The sequence below is a fragment of the Narcine bancroftii genome, chromosome 5 (assembly GCF_036971445.1).
Source record: "Narcine bancroftii isolate sNarBan1 chromosome 5, sNarBan1.hap1, whole genome shotgun sequence".
Classification (NCBI taxonomy): domain Eukaryota; kingdom Metazoa; phylum Chordata; class Chondrichthyes; order Torpediniformes; family Narcinidae; genus Narcine; species Narcine bancroftii.
This window is the reverse complement of record NC_091473.1, coordinates 221,174,121-221,195,797: the sequence shown is the minus strand read 5'-3', so window position 1 is coordinate 221,195,797 and position 21,677 is coordinate 221,174,121. Positions and strand designations below refer to the sequence as shown.

Sequence of the window (21,677 nt, the reverse complement as noted above, 5' to 3'; positions counted from 1 at the left end):
GGGTTATGGTCGGGGTGCAGGTTAACAGAACAAGGTAGAATAGTTGTTTAGCATGGACTAGATGGGCTGAAGGGCCTTTTTCCATGCTGTAGTGTTCTATTCTTCTAACCGTAACAGTCAATGGACCACCAGTGGGCAACCTGGCCTTTTTTAGAGATCTCTCTTAATGCACGAGATAACCTGCCCAAATGTCTAAAGCAATAAGATACAAGTACATTCACTGTCTAACTTTCCCGTGACATTGATAGAACTCATTCTTCCAGCTGTTGTCTGAAATATTCACCTGAACATTACTACCAAAAAAAGGATTAAATAATGATCAGGCTGTTTAAAATATCATGAACAAATATACCATTATCATTAGACATCATGTAATCAAGTGAGGATTTGAAAAGTTGTTTCAATTCTTGAGCACTGTCAAAAAAATTGCTATAAACTGATGTTTACTTTTTACACTGCAATTAAGCTGTTAATTTATTTCTTGCAACCATGTTAATGATTAGTGACTTTCTCAATTTAAACTAATATTATGAACTGCTTTATTCTATTGAAGATATTCAAAAGAAACACAAGGAAGAGCTCAGGAAAAAAACTGAAAAACTGAGAATGAAGACAATTCAGGCAAATGAGGCAGTGAAGATATTCCAGCTGGTTGATCGATATGCTCAGCTTACAGTCGTTTCAACCATTCGAGATTTGAAACTTGTAGAACATGAACTATTGGCAAGAGGCCAAGAGCATGAAGTTTGGAGAGAGAAGCATCTACAGAAAGAGCTAGAATTAATCCAAACTGATAAATTGTTCTGCAGCAGTTTTTCCCGGAGTAAATCCAAATTTGGGAGTTCAACTGCTGTGATTGGAGTTCCAGGGATTGGAAAAACAACAATGGTACAAAAGATTGTTCATGACTGGGCCACTGGAAAAATATACCATAAATTCCAATTTGTGTTCTCTTTCAAATTCCGTGATTTGAATGATATTAATTGCAGAGTCAACCTGCAAGAACTGATTCTGGATCAATATCCCTACCTTCAACATCTCCTGAGGGAAATCTGGAAATTTCCAGAAGAAATATTGTTTATATTTGATGGTTTAGATGAATACAACACAAGAATTGATTTTGCAGACAATCGAAGAAACACAGAGCCAAAGTACATGTGCACAGATCCAGAGTGTTGGTGTGCGGTGTCTGACATTGTGTATGGTTTAATACAACGAAAGCTACTCCCAGGATGTTCAGTGTTGGTGACCAGTCGCCCAACTGCATTAAATTTATTGGAAAGGGCTGAGATAGATGTCTGGGCTGAAATCCTGGGATTTGATCATGAAGAGCGGAAGGAATATTTTAACAAGATTTTTGAAGATCAGACAGCGGCAGCAGCTCTTTTCAAGCATGTGGAAGAGAACCAGATTCTGTACACTATGAGCTTCAACCCTTCTTATTGCTGGATCCTTGGTCAAACTCTGGGCCCTTTCTTCATGAAAGGCAAAAAATTGCATCGCATTCCAAAAACCATCACTGAATTATATTCCTGTTATATCTGCAACATCCTGAAAAACCACAGTTTTAAGAAGGAGAGGGATGTAATGCTGAAGATAGGTGAGATGGCCTTTGAAGGAATCTCTGAGAAGAACATTGTGTTTAAAGAAGGAGATTTGATCAAATACAATCTGCAACCTTCCCAGTTCTTGTCTGGGTTTGTGATGGAGCTTTTAGAGAGAGATGATACTACCCAGAGTGTGGTATACACATTCCCACACCTCACAATCCAAGAGTTTGTGGCAGCACTCGCACAATTCCTAACCGCAAGTCCTGAGGATATGAAGAAGCTCTTCGAGAAAGCCCACAGGGAGGAAGATCAGCGATACGAATTACTTCTCAGATTTCTCGCTGGCTTCTCCTCACAATCAAATCAGCTCCTTGAAGAGTTCTTGGGAGAATTTCCTTCAGAAAAGATCATACAAGTTATTGACTGGATAGGTGAAGAAGTTCATAAACAGCTTGTAAACACGAACTCCAAAGCCAGTAAAAGGAACCTCCTGAACTTGTTCCACTATTTGTTCGAGTCTCAGAATCGCCCACTTGTTAAATCCACTGTTGGATTAGTGAAAAAAGTTACATTCAGTGGACTGCAAATGAATCCCATTGACTGTGCTGTCTTGACTAATGTCATTGAGTTATGTGACACAATAAAAGAACTTGACCTGCAAAATTGCTCCATTCAATATGATGGACTCCAGTGGCTGGGACGTGGACTGCATAAATGTGAAGTGTTGAGGTATTTATTTATTTGTCTCAAACTGAAAATTGGGTTGACAGTGTATCAATGTGCAGTTGATTCATAGTATAAACAGCATCAAGCAATTCCGTTAAAAAGGAGAGAAGCTGATTTCACAAAATATAACCCGCATCCAGAGGTCATTTTGTGGTTCCCAAAGGATGAGAGTGCTGAGAATTGCTCCTTGTGAGGGGACGATAAACAGTTATCATTTCAGTAAGATTGATTTAATTGTAATCGATGTGTAAGAGCAGCATTAAGCACCTTTTCACCTTGTGGCATCTTGCATAATTTCCCCTGAAATTTTCTGCAAGTTAATGTGTAAATTGCAGGGTGAATTATGCTAACATCCAATTCATGGAAACATTTCCCATCTCCTCCATAAAATCCAGATTTGAAGAAGCAAATAAGTGAGAAATTTCCTGTACATGGTGAGACTCCTGAGCACCAGGGGAATAAATCCAGTCATCGGGAATAAGATTAGTTTGAAAGACATTTGGAAAGTCAATGAAAGCGTTCAGTGAGAATATTTATTGTTGTGTCCTAGCCACCTAAGAATTCAGATGGATTGACTGAAAGATCCCTTCTCTCTATTCTCCATTCCCTTCTCTAAATTTCTATGTCTCAGTTGCATCTGTTCCCAGGATGAGGCCTTCCATGCCACATCATCAGTGATGCCTGAGAACATGAACTTTCCCTCTACTACCATCAACAGCCCTCATCCACATATCCACCATTACCTTCACATCTCCACTGGCCCCTCTGCCCACATATGCCACAAGGACAGGATTCCCCTTGTCGTCACTTACACCCCACCCCCACCAGTCTTTGTGACCAACATATCCTTCTCCACCTACTACATGATCCCACTACTCGAGAAATATTCCCCTTTCCTCCCCTTGCTCCCTTCATGACTCTCTTGTCCACTTGCCCCTCCCCACAATTCGACCCCTTGACACTTACCCCTGTAACCACAGATGCTCCACTTGTGCCCACATGTTCCCCTTACACCACAATTTGGGGCCCCAAACAGCCCTTCCAGGTGAAATAACATTTCACTTGTGAATCTGCAGAGGTCATCTACTATATCGAGTGCTCCTGTTATGGTCTCCTCCATGTCGGCAGGACTGAGCATAGACTGGGAGATTGCTTTGTTGAGCACATCAGGTGTGACTGCTGCACTAGCGTGGCCACTTATTTCAATTCCCCATTCCGTTCCCTTGCAGACATGTCTGTCCATGTTCTCAGGCATTGCCAGACTGAAACCACCCTCAAAATGGAGGAACAACACCTCGTCTCCCATCTGGGCACTCCCACCCAGATGGCATGAACATCAACTTCAGTTTCCATTTTAAAGCCCCCCCCATTTCTTTCCTGTCGCCTTTCGCCAGTTCTCTCTCTCTCTTTCTCTTCTGTCTCCTTTCACAGAGCCAAAATCAATTCTCACCTCTCCTCTTATCCTATCCAATTAACACCTTTTGTCAGCCTGGATTCCAGTCTTCAGTCTTTATTCTGATGCCTTCCAGTTCTTCGCTTATTCCTTGAAGAAGGACACAGGCCTGAAATGCTGGTAATATATCTTTACGTCCTAAGGACACTGCGAGACTAGCTGAGTTCCTCCAGCATTTCTTTGTGTTTTGACTGAAAGATCTGACAGTAATACCCTGAGGTTAAATATAAAATTACAGAAACTGTAGTAGATCAATTGTTTGATTCAAAATGTTTCTCAATGTGCTTGCAGACTGAGGGACAATAAATTTGGAGATTCAGGAGTGAAACTGCTGTCTGCTGTCCTAAAGGAGCCTAACTGTAAAATACAGCAACTGATGTAAGTAATACTGAGATTTAATGTGCTTGTAATAATTGGGTAAACAATTAATATTAATTGCATAATATGCAGTACATATGTTTGTCAATGCATATGCACCAAAATTCCTACTTGCTACAGCTGTGCAGGTACACAAAAAATGATCAAAGTAAACTTAATTAGAAGAGACAATAAATACAGATGACAGAAATATCCACAGTAATCTCAGTACAAAAAAGCGACTTGCAATCGAGTAAACAGACCATTTGTAGTGTTGGAGCAGTCCATGATTAGTGTAACAAGGAGATCCTCAGAGCTGTTGGAAAGAAATTGTACTTGATCCTTGAGGACCAAGTCTTCGGCCTCCTGTTCATTTTGCCTAAAGGAAGGGTAATAGGGTCACTTGAATTGCCAAACTAGGCTGTGAAGTCATGGACTTTCCACAGTGCACCTATAAAAGTGTGAGAGTATCTGACAACATCCAGGAAAGGTCTTCTGAAATGCGGACTCGCGTTCATTTAAAGGTTCTGACCCTCTCCACCATGTATGCAGACAAATATTAGAGTAATTAATAAGATTATTAGCATACCCTCGGGATTTATATTGATTCTTTCTTTGTGTTCTCTCTTGGTTACTGATCCTTCAGGCTGAATGTTAACAACCTTACAGCTGATTGTACTGGAGATCTCTCCTCTGCTCTCAGTAAAAATCAATCACTGCTGGAACTGGACCTGAGTAATAACAAATTAGAAGATGCAGGGATGAAAAATCTGTCTGTTTTCTTGAAGAACCCAGACAGTAAAATACAATACCTGAGGTGTGTACCTGATTCTGCAAAATTGTTTTGCTATTAACCAGTTATTGGAAAATGCACTTTGTGTATTAGGTAATTATTTTTGTTTCTGTTCATTCCTCTCCCTCATTTTCAGACTGAATGCTAACAGTTTCACAGCTGCTTGCATCAATGATCTTTCCTCTGCCCTCAGTACAAACCAGTCACTGATATCTCTGTATCTGGGGAATAATGAGTTGGGTGATGCTGGGGTGCGACAATTCTTCAAGGATCTGAAGAACATACAGGAATTGGGGTGAGTACCAAATGTATCATTTTGCATCTTCATAATGATTGGCTGTCCAGTACTGAACATTTAGGTTATTGACATATATTAGTATCAAATGTTGATAATTTGTCGGAGTAACAATGTTAGTGGTGCCAATATATAAATTCCACTGATAGTGAATCTTGCTCTCATTTCCCATTTCTCCTTTAATCGTTTTCATGGGTTGTCCTTCCTCCACAATCCTTGACTGACAGTCTGGAAAATAACAATCTCTCTGCTTGCTGCATGAAGGACCTTGCTACCACTATCAGTGAGTACCAGTCACTGAGATCTCTGAACTTAAGTTGTAATAACCTGGGGGATTCAGGGCTGAAAGCACTCTCTGAAGCTCTGAAGAAACCTAACCAAAGGCTAGAGCAATTGCAGTAAGTACCAGTTTGTTAAATCATAATTACAAGTTTGCTAATGCTAAATGTTATTCAATAATTTCATGTTTATTATCACCATCTTTTAATGGACCCTGGGGATTTACACTGAAATATGGTTTTCTTTATTGTCATTTGTGATCCCCAGTCTTTGCTCAGCTAAGCTCACAGCTTCTTGTGCCAGTGATGTTGCATCTGTGCTCAGTATAAGCTGCACACTGAAGGTTTTGGACCTGGGTGGTAATAAACTAGAAGATCACGGCATGAAATTGCTGTGTGAGGCTTTGAAGAACAACTCAAACTCTAAAATACAAACACTACAGTAAGTGCAAGAGTCGTAATAAATTGTTATTCGTGGTAGTGTAAATGAACACTGGTAAATACCTCATTTCCTGTTATTTCTTTCTCTGATCCACAGGTTATGGAAAAATTACCTTCATGATTCATGTGCTGAAGATCTTGTCTCTGGTCTCTCTGGAGTCTGCTCATTGAGGAAGCTGAACCTTTCATCTAACTTCTTTACAGACCAATCTGTTGAAAAATTCCGAACCCTCACAAGGAACTGCAGCAGCTTGAAAATTATTGAGTGAGTGTTTCTGCGAATATCAGTAGATTTACATTTTTTGAGGATAATGTTTTTGTAATTATTGAAATATCAAGGCTGTCCTTTTCTGTATATTCTTTCTTTCAGCCTGGATGATAATAAGTTCAGTTCAGAGGGGCGTGACCGCCTGCTGTCGCTGCGGAACTACAGATCCAGAATGACAGTGATTGTGTGAAAGTTTCCATTTCCAAGCACCAAAGTGATTTTGTTTCCAAATGGGATTTCTATTGCTCCTTGTGGTGTCTTATACTTTTCCGATTTCTTGAGAATGGTGCAAGAAACCATTTTAGTAGATAACCCCCTGCATCCGATGCTCCCGTTGTGGTCTCCTCTACATTGGAGAGACTGGGCCCAGATTGGGAGATCTCTTTGTTAAGCACCTTGGTTCTGTCCACTGCAATAGCCATTGGCCCCTCATTTCAGTTCCCCATCACATTCCTTTGCTGACATGTCTGTCCACTGTCTCATGCACTGCCACACTGAGACTACCCGCAAATTGGAGGAACAATACCTCATCTTCTGACTGGGCACCCTCCAACCAAATGGCATTAATATTGACTTCGCTGGCATTCGTTAAACTACCCTCCCCCACCCCACTTCTTCCCCTGTCACCTTCCCCCAGCTCTGTCTCACTCCTTTCTCCCTGTCTCCTTTCACACAGACATAATCAATCCTTACCTCTCCCCTTATCATATCCAATTAACACCTTTTGTTGGTCTGGATTCCTCTGTCAGCTAGCACTAGATGTTTACAAACTGGGGCTGCTCGGGCCCCATGTATCCTACCCACGTAGCATGCCCCTACAGCCCCTTATGCACTGGACTCTAAATTGCCCAGTCAAACAGCGACCAGGAAATTTAAGGGTGCCTCTAAAAGTGACATGGTGAGTGATATGTCATGCACTCACCATGTCACCGAGGCCCCGCAGGTAAGTGGCTGAGGTAGGGCTGTTGGCACCGGGTCAAGGACGGAGTCAGAACGCTGTCGGGGCCAGGGGAGGAACACTGTCGGAGACGGGGGGGGGGGGGGTGGAGGGCAAACACCGTTGGGCTAGCAGGGAATGGCATGGGCTGTTGGGAGCAGAGTGGGCCGGCGGGGAACGGGTTGGGGCAGGAGCAATGGCTGTCCTTCTTACCTATAATCCTCCACACTGCTGGAACTGCTCTCATGTTCCAGCAGTGTGAGGGTTTATGGGTAAGGAAGACAACCATTGCACACAAGCACTGATGTCATTTTCTACCAATGCAGCCATGATTGCTTACAAGTTGACCAGCAGCAGCTACTCAGTGTATGTACAGTGGTTGGCCATCCACCTCCAGGTTGGTTTGCCTAGAAATGCAGTTTTTTAAAATTCTACCCATTAATTGGCCTGGCAAATTGGCAGGTTAAACTCGTGTTACAATCCAATTTGTAAATCCCTACTGTCTGTATTTTGAGATGTTTGTTTTTCGCTCATTCTGCTTATTACTTGAAGAGGACTCAGGCCTGAAACTTTGGCAGTACATCTTGGTCTCCTATGGATGCTGAAAGACCAGTTGAGTTCCTCCAGCATTTTGGTGTGTTTTTGCAACAAGGCTTACAACCTGCTGAAGATCAGATCTGCGCCATTCAGTTCAAGCAATTCCGAGACATACAGAAGTGAAGGATCAACCTCTGGAAGGTAATTACCAATGCAAAAAGACAGCTTAATGGATTCTTGGCAGCTGTAACAGTCCTTGCATGCCATCACATCCTATAAACCAAATGAGATAGGATCATCTCTTTGGGACCAATTCAGTGCCTTGTGTGCTCATGTCAAGAGGGGCAATGAGGATATACTTGTAAAGGTTAAAATCTTGTGTTTTTGATTTTTAGTTAATTTTGTGCCTGTCTCTTTAAGAGAACTATTGATTGTGGTGTTACTATAGTGACTATGTTGTAATAGGTCATAATATCTACCCAGGCTAAGTGCTGGTTCTCATTCTACAAGATGTGAAGGAAGTGTGAACACAAGAAAAGTTTCTTTTTCTTTTGTATCTCTATTTCATGCTTTTATCGTTATTCGCCATTATGAAAGTCTTGTTGCGAAGCTATGCAAAATGTTTAATTGTTCTATCAATGAATTAAAACTACATAAAGTAACAGCCTCAGAGTTTGATTTATTGGATTAAAGAGATCTAAATTTGGGATATCGTGGCTCATGCTTTGGAAAATGATACTTTGAAATTAGGATATGAGGAAAGTGCTGTCTACAATACTCTCACAAGCTGCACAGACACTTGTTATTCTGTATTCACAGTTTCTGAGGCTCATGTCAAAAGCATGCATCCCAGACAGTGTATCTCAGCACGTCCTTAAAACCTGCATGGACCAATTGGCTGGTGTGTTTTCAAAAATTTTCAATTTCTCACTGTCTCAATCTGAACTCCCTATCTGCTTCTAAAGGACCCCAATCATACCAGTACTCAAGACGCGTAAGGTGACTTTCCCTTGTGTCTATCAGCTGGGGGCTTTCTTGCCTACCTTAATGAAATTAAGGCAAATCAACTCCTAACTCAGGAAGGAGCTGGACCACTCGAATTTGCCTATTTTCTCTCCAGTTCCACAGTGAATACTATCTTGCTGGATAGTAGATTATCTGGATCACAATAATTTCTACCATTTATGACTTGGATGAAAAAGTAGTTAGTTCGTCAGCTTGAAGTTGAGTCTAAGTTTGGAGGAACTGTGGAGGGCAACCAAAGAATACACAAGAAATTAAATCAGTTATAGATCTGGGCAGAGAAATAGCAGCTGAACTTCAATCTGGACAATGTGATGTGTTACTCTTTGTGAGTTCAAATATAGCAGTAATCTGTATGATTAATGGCAGAACATTGAAAGGATTGATGTAAAGTGGAATCTGCTAGTACACATCACAATCTTCTTCAAAGTAGCCACACAAATAAATAGAAAAAGATGTAGAATAGGTTTGTCTTCATTGGATGAGGCAGTAGAAAGAAATTAATTTATGTTGCATCTACATAAAATTTTCCTGTGACCGAGTATTTAGAGGTGGTTTGGGAGGAATTGTTGGAGCAGTTTGCACACACACATTTTAAAACACAGAATATTTGCAGGATTTTTGCAGAATGCTTTTTGCAAGAGGCAACAAAGTATCGACAACAGCTTGCCTGGGAGAGCATGTGATCTTTGCAGGCAGAGAAGAGTTTTGCTCTCAGAGAGGGAGGGTGGAAAATAGAAAGGAGAGACACAAAAATCAGTTCTTGAAGGACAAGATGACAAACTTTGGAAGGCTGCCTGGTCAACGTAGAAGACTGGCGGTCTAAAAGAAAGAGGATCATCTGGAGAACCCTGAAGGGGGCAAGTTTCGTCAGCAAGACTGATTGAGAAGGAATCAGTTGTGGATGTCCTGGAAAAGGAATCTCTCTGAAAACCAGCAAGAACCCTCCTGAGTGGTAACCATTTGCCTGTTAAGCACCAAACCCTGGTGAATTTTGTTAATGCTAACTTCTATGCACAGTACAAGAATTGCCTGCGACCAGTGAGATTGGACCGTGATCCAAATAACTTTTCTAATCTTATATATACATTGCACACATCTGCGCTTAATATTAGAGGGGGGGGGGGGAATTAAGTAATTACGTTTAGTAAGTAGGTTAAGTAATAAGTTAAAGTTTAATTCTGTTTTCTTGTTCAATTATAATTAAAAACTACTTTTGTTTAAGTAACCCTGTGTTGTGGTGCATTTCTATTACTGCTGGTTTTTGGGGTCCTCTGGACTCTGTAACAGGCCACACTTGAAGCATTGTGTGCAATTTCAGAGGATTGGAAGGTCACAAATGTGGTTCACTGTTTAAGAAAGGTGGAAGACAGAAAAAAGGAAACTATATGCTGATCAGTCTGACGTCGGTGGTTTGACGATATTAGAGTCGATCCTTAAGGATGAGGTGATGAAATACCTAGAGATGCATGACAGGATAGGCCCAAGTCAACATGGTTTTTTAAAGGGTAGATCCTGCCTGACCAACCTATTATTTTTTGAAGATATCTCAAGTAGGATAGACAAAAAAGAGACTGTGGATGTTATCTATTTAGATTTTCAAAAGGCTTTCAATAAGATGCTGCATATGAGGCTGCTAAATAAGATGAGGGCCCATGGAATTACAGGGCAGTTTTTAAACTGGATAGAAACGTGGCTGATAGGCAGCAAGCGAAGGGTTGAAATTAAGGGTTTCCGTTCTGGATGGCTGCCTGTAACTAGTGGTGTTCCACGGGGGTCGGTATTGAGACCGCTGCTGTTTACAATTTATATTAATGATTTGGATTGTGGTATTAATGGTTTTGTTGCCAAATTTGCGGATGACAGCAAGATAGGTGGCAGAGCAGAAAGTGTAGTAGAAACTGTAAAGTTGCAGAAGGATATAGGCAGATTAGGAAACTGGACAAAATTAGTTTCCCTATGACTGACGTGAGGCTATAATTTCTAATATTATCCCTCTTTCCCTTCTTGCACAAAGAGACAACATTGGCTTTCTCCAGTTCTCCGGGAGCTCACACCTGTTTCCAGTGAGGCTTCAAGGATCTTCATCTGAACCTCAGCCATCTTACTTACCTCTTTCATCAACTTGTGATATATCCCATCTGACCCTGGCAATCCCACCTAATGCTTTTCAATAAAAGCACTGCCATTTCATGAACCAATATTTGGGTATCAAAGTGGGGCTGTCCCCAAAAACACCCCTGACTGTGAATAGATTAAAATCCTGGACACCTGGCGTCATAACTGTGTCAGATGCATAGAGGACTGTTATGAGCAGGGGCAACTTGTGTCATTTGAACAACTCAGACATAAGTATGGTTCATAAAACAAGATGTTGCACTGTTACCTTCAGATAAGATCTTTGCTGCAGAACAAATGAGGTCCAACCATGGCCCTGGCAGAATGCAGCGACATAGAGACCATGATTTGAAGGGGGAACACACGGAAGTTCATCTCAACGATGTATTTCCTGCTCCAAGCGGAAGGACCCAAACCAGGCCTTCACAAATCAAGATAGGTGGGAGTCGAACTTAGGTCGTTCCAACACTGCTCATTAATTGCTATTCCAATGTCAGACCAGAATGAGTTCATCAACACATGGTATAGGCTGGTGCAATACAATTTTCTGTGCCAGCTATCTGATACCGGAAAAATTGAACAGATCTAAACCAGAATTATCAGATCAATGGTTTAGATGTGGCATTGAGACAGGAACCTTTGTGCATGCAACCTGGACATGTACCAAGGTGAGGCCCTTTTAGGTGGAGCTAGGTTAAGTCCTAGGAAGAATCATAGGCAAAGAATTCCCGCAAGATCCTGAGTTGTACCTGTTGGGAAATGTAATGGACATAAGACTTACAATGAAGCTGTCCAGATTCTAAATTCAATTCATAATGTTTCCTTTGGCAGTGGCCAGGAAGTGCGTAGCAGTTACCTGGAAATCTGACTCTTGCCTGAGCATTGTGCGCTGGAACACAGAAACACAAACCTGTGTTCCTCTAGAGAAGATCTCTTACAACTTAAGGAAAAAATACAATACTTTCAAAAAAATTTGGCAACCATATTTAAATGTCATGATAACATGACTAGAGGTAGACCGTCATGTCTCACCCTTCCCTGCCTACTCCTCAACTGTTGGGGGGGTGCATGGGGGGGGGGGGGCCCATCTTATTCCAATCAGGTAAAAGTCCAAAAAAAAATGAAAGCAGCTGGGCTCTGACTGCTATGCAGTGACAAGCCCACAAAATACCAATATATGTTTCACCCTTTAGTCTCCTGTGTAATTATGATCTGTTAAATGTTTAGTGTTGAATATGGGGGTTGGGAAGGAAGGGAGATAAAAGGAGCTTGAACTCTGCAGAAACTATAGAAAATAGATCATTGTAAATTGTAGTCAATGCTGATATCGTCAACATTGACACTGATAATGTTTAACTGAGTCTGAGTTGGGAATATAATAAATAAAATATTCAAAAAAAGCACCTCCATTTCTTTCTTGATCTCAAAATTGCATGACATATTAACATTCCCAACACTATGTTCCCTGATACTCTCCTTGTCTTTCTCCTTGATCAATGCTGATGCAAAGTACTCACATAGCAGCTCACTCACTTCCTCCAATTCCATCTTTGTCTTTTCATGGTCCTGTCCTCCTAATCATCTTGTTTGTTTCTTTGTGTATGTATAAAATGCCTTTGGATTCTCTAATTCAGCTCACTCAAAACTTTTCATGACCTCTCTTAGCCTTCCTTATACCCTCTTCAGCTCTTTCTTGCCATCATGATGTTCCTAGATTCTGATTTTAGCTTTATAAAATTTACAAATGCATCAATCATGACCTTGTGTATTTACAAGATTCCTTACCCTGCCATCCCTGACTTTCCTTATCACTGGAAAATGTCAGTCCTAGGCTCAAATTAATTAGACCTTCAATAATTCCTACGTCAGTTGTAGACTTGTCCAATAACATCCAAATCCAATTTTCTGCCCCTAACTCCTGCCTGATAAGGTAATAAGTAATCCTCCCCCAACATAGAATTTTCACATGAGGTCCAGGCTTATCCTGGCGCAAGGACGGGATTGACTAATGCAGGTTCCGGGTGTAGATGTTTCAAAAGGGATAGGAAAGGAGGAAAAATAAGGGGGTGGTATCATTTACAAATCGGGGTAGTATCACAGCTGGAGTAAGGAAGAATGTTGTGCAGGAATTCTCCAGTGAGTATGTAGCCCCTTTCACACTGGCACTTTATTCTAGTAATTAACCACCTAACATGCCAGTGTGAACGTTTGCGAATCAGCACGCAGGTGTCAGATCACCCAGGGGATTGTCCGCCGATAGGGTATCATCGTCGATTCATTTTGATTCAGTGTACTGGTTAGCCCAATGTGAAAGGAGGGGGGTTATCCTGGGACAAATTAGAAAATGTTTGAAAACCAATGTTTTAATTGTACTTAATTGGCTTATCATGTGCCCGGATTTATAACTCCAAAGGAAATGGGCTAATGACAATTTTTCTCAAGCAAAATAGTTCAGTAACAATTGGGTCTAGACCAGTGATTCTCAACCTTCCCTTCCCGCTCACATACCACCTTAACCAATCACAAAGCACAAATGACATATGGATTACTTAAAATGGTATGCGAGTGAAAAGAAAAAGGCTAAGAACCACTGGTATAAACCTTATATTCAATTAACTAAATCCTGGTCAATGGATTATGATCTTATATTTAAACAAAATTATTCATGCTTAATGAAAACATAATTAAGCATTATGTACAGCACAGTATGAGCCCTTCAGCCCATGTTATTGCACTGATCAATATAAACCTACCCCAGTAACACAAAATCGTAGCGTGAATAAAACATGCACAAATAAGAGTGTGGGAAATATGTGCACAATTTGAAAAAACATACACCCACAATTGATAAAGGACCATGGGAAAACGGTTGCAGCAATAAAACATATACCCAATTTTCTAGCAAGCATGGGAAAGTTGCAGCGGGGATGAAATACACACACAGACATACAACAAAGTGGATACATGCAGCAATCACAGATAGATATGTCTGTGGGAGACAGAGGGAAGGGAGAAACAGAGAGAGACTGCGGGTAGGCAAGGAATTAACTGCTTTTTGCTTTAAAGCCCCCAAGTCCCAGTGTACCTTAGCATAATGAAAGGGCTGTATGCACAGAGCACTCATGAAGGGGTTTCTGTGCCACACGGAATTCTGGGGGATAGGTCTGCCATCACTTGATGCATCACTCAGGACGTCACTGATGGAGGATAGGTGCCTCTCTGCTCTGGGATGCCCAGTGGTGAGTATGAAAGGTTGCAGAATACTGGTTAATGTTAGTCTAGTGTAAACAGCTTCTTGAGCCAGTTTGTTGAACAGCCAATTTACTGGTTAGCCAATGTGAAAAGGGCTAGTGGGTGGAACTCAGAAACAAGGAAGAGAGCGATCACGACTAAAATAGTCTCTGAGCCACCAAACAATCCTTATGTCTTTGAGGAGTGGCTAAGTAGGTAGGTTTTGGAATAGTGCAAAAATAGCAGGGTTGTTATGGGAGACTTTAACTTCCCAAATATTGCCTAGAACCTCCTGATTGTAAGAGAGATAGGGCAGAATTTGATAGGTGTGTCCAAGCAGAATCCTGACACAGTAGGTGGTCACATTGACGAGTAGAGGGGCCATGTTGGATGCAGTACTGGGTAATGATCTTGGTCAGATGACAGACATTTCTGTGGGGAACATTTCAGCGATAGTGACCACAACTCCTTGAGCTTTAACATAGCTATGGACAAGGATAAAAGCAGACAAAACTATAGAGGGTTTAATTTGGGAAAGGCAAATTACAATGTGATTAGGCAGGAACTGGGGAGAACAAATTGGGCTCACATGTTTTGGGGGGAAAGAAAAGAAGTGGGGGGTGTAGGGACCACTTCCAAGGTATTCTAGATAGATTCATCCCAATGAGATAGAGTCAAAATGGAAGGATAACAAAACCATCATTGACAAGAGTTGAGACAGCTAGTTAAGATGAAGAAAAAAGCAAACAGAAGGTTTAGGAACAAAAGACAGGAAGGACTCATGAGATTAGGAAGGAACAAGAAAGAAGTTAGGAGAGCAAAAAGGGAGCACGAAAAGGCTTTGGCACGGAGTTAAGGAAACCTTTGAGGCAATCTGTGCATATGTGATGAACAGAAATATGACAAGAGTGAAGGTAGGATTGCTTAAGGATAAGGGAGACAGCCTATGCCTGGAGCTTGAAGAGATAGGGGAAGTCCTTGGTCAATGTGAAGTGAGTATTTAATAAAATGTTGTGCTGTAGCACGTTGAGGATATAAAGGAAGAAGTACTGGATCTTTGTAAAAATATTGGGGTGGATAAATCTCCAGGACATGTCGAAATGTACCCCAGGTTAGTACTGGAAGGGATTGTGGGAGCGAAGACAATGGCCTTTGCATCCACCCTGGTCACAGAAGAGGTAGTAGAGGATTGGAGAACAGCAAAAATAGTCCCTTTATGTAACAAAGGTCACAGGGAGAATCTTGGGAATTATAGTCCAGCAAGTCTTAGGTCAGTTGGCAAACTATTGGAGAAGATTCATAGAGACAGAATTTGCGAGCATGTAGAGAACCACAGTCTTCTTGGGAATAGTCAGCATGGCTTGATGAGGGGCAGGTCGTACCTCACAAGCCTAATAGAATTTTTGAGGAAGTAAAAAAAGAAATTGATTAAGGTAAGATGGTAAGTGTGATGTATATGGATTTTAGTGAGACATCTGATAAGGTCCCCCATGTTAGGCTCAATAAGAAAGTCATGAGGCATGGAAACTTGGCTGTGTGGATTCAGAATTGGCTTGCCTGCAGAAAGCAGAGGATAGTAGTAGATGGAACATATTCTGCTTAGAGCTTAGTGGTGCTCTTTGAGATATAAATGACCTGAATGAAGAAGTTGAGGGATTTGTCAGTAAATTTGCAGTTGACACAAAGACTGAGAGTGTTGATGATAGTGTAGAAACTTGTCATGGGTTACAGCAAGGATAGAAAAAGGATGCAGAGTTGGGTGGAGAAGGGAGAGATCGAGTTCAATCTAGATAAGTGTGAATTGATGCATTTTGGAAGGTCTACCTTTAATGGTAGGATTCTTAACAGTGTGGAAGAAAAGAGGGGCCTTGGGATCCAAATCCATATATCTCTGAAGGTTATCTCATGGGTTGATCAGTTAGTTAAGAAGTCTTGGCCTTTTATGATGGCCTTCATTAGTCAATGGATTAAGTTCAAGAGCCAGGAGGGTAATATTGCAGCTCTATAAAACTCTGGTTAGACCACACTTGGAATATTGTGTCCAGTTCTGGTCACCTTATTGCAGGAAAGATGTGGAAGCTTTGGAGAGGATGCAGAGGATATTTACCAGGATGTTGCCTGAATTGGAGAACTTGTCTTATGAGGCAATGTTAACAGAGCTTGAGGTTTTATCTTTGTAGTGAAGAAGGATGACAGGTGACTTAATAGAGGTCTACAACATTATGAGAGACATAGATGGGTGGACAGCAAACACTTTTTTTCCTTAGGGTGACAGTAGCAAATCTCAGAGGACATCTGTTTAAGGTGAGGAGAGAAGTTTTTCCAGAGAGACATCAGAATGTCTTTTTTTACACAGAGATTACGTAGTGCACTCCTTGAATGCATCATTGTCAGGGGGTGGGGTGGTGTAGTCTAGTAAAATAATGGAATTTAAAAGAATTTTAGACAGGCACATGGTTGCAAGCAAAATAGAGGCTTATGTGTGTGAGGCAATGATAGTTTTTATAGTTTAAAAAATATAAGTTGGCAAAACATTGTGGGCTGATGGGCCTGTAAAATTTACAGAAATTTTCCATGTTCTGTGTTCCATTAACCTGTCTCAAACAAAAAGCCAAGAATATTGAGCTGCCAGTTCTGACTGCTGCAACCAGTCATAACATCAGAATTTTAAGGGCACGTCCAAACTCTAAGACCACTTGCCATGCCCCTAATGTTCCTTGCATTACAATTTAAAAAATCAGCTCCTCAGTCGCACTGTGTGTAAAGGTTAAAACCTTGTGTTTTTGATTCTTAGTTAATTTTGTGTCTCTCTTTAAGAGAACTATTGTTTGTAGTGTTACCATAGTGACTATGATGTAATATGTCATAATATCTGCCCAAGCTAAGTGCTTGCCTTCTCATTCTACAAGATGCAAATGAAGCACAAGAAATTTCTCTTTGAATTTTTGTATCTCTTTAAGCTTTTGTGTCTCTACATATTTTTATGTCTATATATCTTTGTATCTTTATACAGTAAATACTTTGTTAGTCATTGTTATGAAAGTCTTATTGCAAAGCTATGCAAAATATTTATCCATTCTATCAACAAATTAAAACTACATAAAAAGTAACAGCCACAGAGTTTGATTTGTGGTATTAAAGACACAGAAATTTGGGATGTCGCAGCTCACACTTTGGAAGATGATATTCTGAAATTAGGATATATTAGATTAAGGAATGTGTTGTCTATATTTTGATTCAAAGAAAAATTTAATTGTGAACTTTGTTCAAAAGAAAGGCTCGTAAAATTTGTCTAAAAAAAATTAACAATTTGATTTAAAGCCAAGAGACATCCACCCTGTCACAATAGAATATTCCAGGAGTGTTTGAACCTGTCTGTGAATTGTGCAGTTTGAAATTGTGCGTCCTTGAAAAAGATAAGCCACAGTTCTGGTAGCAGGATTGGCAGGAAGACCAGAAGATGTTCTTGTAAACATAAACAACGAGATAAGAAAACTTGTGTGCAAAACCACAGAGACAGTTCAGCCAGTAGCAATTCTCTGAAAGGGACCAAGTAAGATACAAAATTTGTTTACAGTTCCCAGGAGCCAAGAGAAGCTAGGGCAGAAGCCAGGTTGCAGTGTGAAGAAACCAAGATGGCTAAGAAGTGGTCTCGTTGGGCGAAAGACTTCAAGTGAAAAAACCTGGTGACTCTGGGGTAACAGAGATCATTATGGAGGTTCCGCAGTCGGTCGATCTGGGCACTGCCACAAGTCCCACGGGACAAGGCGTCTGGTGGTTCATTAAGTTTCTCTGGCCAGTACAGGAGTACAGGGTGTCAGAGTTAAATGTGAATAATTCTATTCTCCACCACAGTATTTTATCATTTTTGATTTTGCCCCACTGCTGATTGTTGAACATAAACACGACAGCACATTGATCAGTCAGCAAAGTGAATCTCTTACCAGCCAGATAATGGTGCCAGTGACACACTGCCTCAACGATGGCTTGGGCCTCTTTTTTGATTCAGGAGAGTCGAATCTCAAGGCCCTCCAGGGTGCATGAAAAAAATTTGACCGGCCTGCCAGCCTAATTGAGGGTGGCTGCCAGGATGAAGTCTGACATATCACTTTCCACCTGAAAAGTGGTGGATTCATCCACAGCTTGCATTGTGGCCTTGGCAATGTCAGACTTGATGCAGTTGAAGGCTGCACTAGCCTCCTCCACCAGATGGATGAAGGTAGATTTGATAAGAGGGTGGGCATTGTCGCATAATCAGGGGCCTACTGAACATGATAGGTGAAAAACCCAAGGCACCACTTCAGGGCATTGAGGCTGTGTGGAAGGGGAAGCTCCAAGAGTGGTCACATGCAGTCTGGGTCTGGCCCAATTATGCCATTCTCCATGATATAACCAAGGATGGCCAGGCGAGTTGTGTGGAATACATACTTGGCCTTGTTATACATCAGATTAAGGTGTTTGGCTGTCTCGAGAAATCTCTGGAGATTAGCATCATAGTCCTGCAGTTCATGGCCACAGATGGTGATGCTATCGAGATATGGGAAAATCACCTGCAACTTGTACTGATCCGCCATATGGTCCATATCCTGCTAGAAGCACGAGACGTCATTCATGATGCCAAAGGGAACCTGCAGGAAGTGCTAGTAGATGGCTTTGAATGACGTATACTGACAGTCCTCTGGATGGATGGGTAGCTGGTGATATGCCAACTTTAGGTCGATGGTCGCAAAGAACCAAAACAGGACAGTTTGGTTGACTATGTCAGTGATTCGCAGAATGAGGTATGCGTCCAATTGAATGTATCTTTTGGTGGTCTGTCTGAAGTAAATGACCATTCTATTCTTTTGACCATTCTATTCTTTTCCCCAATCCACACTACCACTACTTGCACTCTCCAAGGGCTATTGCTAGCTTCAATAATCCCTTCCTTAAGTAAGCACTGTACCTCTCCCCAGATGAAGACCCTGTCCCCATGCTATACTGTCTGCTTTTAGTGGTGACAGGTTTGCAGTTGGGGATGAGGTTGGCGAATAGTGACAGAAGGGAGACTTTAAGTGTAGAGAGCCAGCAACTCTTGCATAGTGAGTGGCTTGGTTGGTGGATGTACAGTGGGGGTTGGCTATCAAATTGCTGGTTACAAATGGAGAGGGGTGGATGGGACCCATCAAATGCCATTGTCTCACTTTTAAGATGACAATGAAAGCCCCAACAGTATGGCAGTGCAGAGCTGTGACATTACCATCAGTCTAAAGTTGTTGTATACAGCACCCTGAACTGTTAAAGTCACAATACAGAAACCCCAATAGTCCGCTGTGTATGACTTGGATGCCAAGGAGATCTTCTGGTTCACCTACTGTGAGAGAGAAGCACCACCCTGTGACTGCTCTGCACTCCCACTATCGAACAAGCAACTTGTCACATGGCCATTTACCTTGATGTCCAACATCTGCCTGACAAGTTGGTGCACATTGTCCTGGTTGAGGGTGATAGAGGCTAGAGTCACTTGTTGCACCTCGCTGCAATAGAAGATGGCATTGACCAAGAGATTTCTTTAGGCAGTCCTTGTACCTCTTCTTTGGTGCACCTCTATCACGGTGGCCAGTGGAGAGCTCGCCATATAACATGATCTTGGGAAGGCGATGGTCCTCCATTCTGGAGACGTGACCCACCCAGCGCAGCTGGATCTTCAGCAGCGTGGACTCGATGCTGTCGACCTCTGCCATCTCGAGTACTTCGATGTTAGGGATGAAGGCGCTCCAATGAATGTTGAGGATGGAGCGGAGACAACGCTGGTGGAAGCGTTCTAGGAGCCGTAGGTGATGCCGGTAGAGGACCCATGAATCGGAGCTGAACAGGAGTGTGGGTATGACAATGGCTCTGTATACGCTAATCTTTGTGAGGTTTTTCAGTTGGTTGTTTTTCCAGACTCTTTTGTGTAGTCTTCCAAAAGCGCTATTTGCCTTGGCGACTCTGTTGTCTATCTCGTTGTCGATCCTTGCATCCGATGAAATGGTCCAGCCGAGTTAGGTAAACTGGTTGACCGTTTTGAGTTCTGTGTGCCCAATGGTGATGTTGGGGGGCTGGTAGTCATGGTGGGGAGCTGGCTGATGGAGGACCTCAGTTTTCTTCAGGCTGTCTTCCAGGCCAAACATTTTGGCAGTTTCCGCAAAACAGGACGTCAAGCGCTGAAGAGCTGGGTCTGAATGGGCAATATATAAAATGAGTCAAAGTTGGTCCTTTTCCTGTGAAATGGTGCCACAAACAAGAGTGCACATGGTTAAGGTGAATGGCATTTTATAAATAGATTTATAACCATAAGCATAACCATATAATGAATGGTAAATTTATTTTTTACACACAGGGTTGTTGAAAGCGGCCATCTTTGTGGCGGAATCGGATGCAAATGCTAGGGGGCAGACATTTGTATCTTACTTGGTCCCTTTAAGCGAATTCCTGCTGGCTGAATTGTCTCTGTGTTTCTGCACACAAGCCTTTTTTTTATCTTAAATGTTTATGTTTGCAAGAACATTTTCTGCCAATGCTGCTACCAGAGTCGTGGCTTATCTTTCTCAAGGATTCAGGTGTCTAGCCAGACTAGGCTTATTTCAAACTCTGCAATCCACAGAAAGATTCACACAACTTCTGGAATATTCTATTGTTACAGCGGGGATATCTCTTGGTTTTAAATTAAGTTGTTAATTATTTTAGATGACTTTTTCAAGACTTTCTTCCCAACAAAGTTCTCAATTAAATTTTTCTTTGCATCAAAATGGAGGAATATCCATGGGCAAAAGGTTGCACCAGGACGTGGTGAGCCAAAAAGCCCCGTTTCGGTGCTGTAAGTATCGATGACTCCAAGGCGGCGCGATTTTGGTAGAGTTAGTACGTCGTATCCATGTCCAAATCCTAGTTCCACTTGTATTCTTTTAACGCCATTTGCTACAATCTCTCGGTTTATGTTTCCGATACTAGGATCACCTCCTGCACCGGAATTATGCCACTTCTATCCAAAGAGATGTGCATATTCGTTTGGGGGCATCCAAAAAGAGTGGCAGTTGTGTGTCTCATAACATCTCGCAACCCGCCTCCAAGGTCCCGTTTTCACTTCATGTTGATGACCAGCAATCACACGCTACTTGAAATTATTTGTAGTTATTATCGGCCACAACGTAGTAGATTGAACAGACGGGTGGAGTTCAACTGACGTGTGCTGATTTCTATTTTTCACTTTTTCTTTCTCCGAAACAAAAAAAAATGATGTTTTGGACATGCACTTGGAAGCAGCGATATCTCAAAAAGTAGATGTGCAGGACTCCATGTATAAGGTCCAAACATTTTCGTTTTGAAACCTTTGCAGCCTTCCAGTTCTCAACGCTAGTTCCAAGTTCAAGAAGAAGTGAGTGATTCCGATCAGGGCCGAATGTGTTTCATTTTGTCTTCCCGCAATCTACCTCGTTCATTGTGCAACAAACCATTTGCGATTGGAAGAAGTTAAATGATCCCCATTGTTCTCCAATTAGAACCAGTCTCCCGTGCAGACTGGTTACCTCACTGGAGAATATTCTTATTGTATTAATAATGTATTTCTTTCCATTGTTTATTGCATGGTGTCATTCAGAGCAGCAGCTCGGGACGTGGCTCCGCGGGCTGGATAAAGAAGAGTTCCAAAC

The 21,677-nt window shown here is 41.7% G+C and overlaps 1 protein-coding gene across 7 annotated transcripts in view; it reads left to right on the top strand.

Annotated features, from left to right (window-relative positions):
- The window catches only part of LOC138764911 (NACHT, LRR and PYD domains-containing protein 3-like), a 56,623-nt gene extending 48,326 nt beyond the window's left edge, over positions 1-8,297 (top strand). For 4 of the 7 annotated variants that reach the window (XM_069941339.1, XM_069941340.1, XM_069941345.1 and 1 more), the window contains 8 exons: positions 554-2,279; positions 4,021-4,107; positions 4,733-4,903; positions 5,016-5,174; positions 5,402-5,572; positions 5,721-5,894; positions 5,991-6,158; positions 6,264-8,297. In XM_069941339.1, coding sequence (XP_069797440.1) covers positions 554-2,279; positions 4,021-4,107; positions 4,733-4,903; positions 5,016-5,174; positions 5,402-5,572; positions 5,721-5,894; positions 5,991-6,158; positions 6,264-6,351 — 2,744 coding nt within the window. In that variant the 3' untranslated portion in view covers positions 6,352-8,297. Of the gene's footprint in view, positions 1-553; positions 2,280-4,020; positions 4,108-4,732; positions 4,904-5,015; positions 5,175-5,401; positions 5,573-5,720; positions 5,895-5,990; positions 6,159-6,232 lie in introns of those variants that run through there. The other 3 variants (XM_069941342.1, XM_069941341.1, XM_069941346.1) reach the window with 3 other exon arrangements.
- Positions 8,298-21,677: the final 13,380 nt, after the last annotated feature.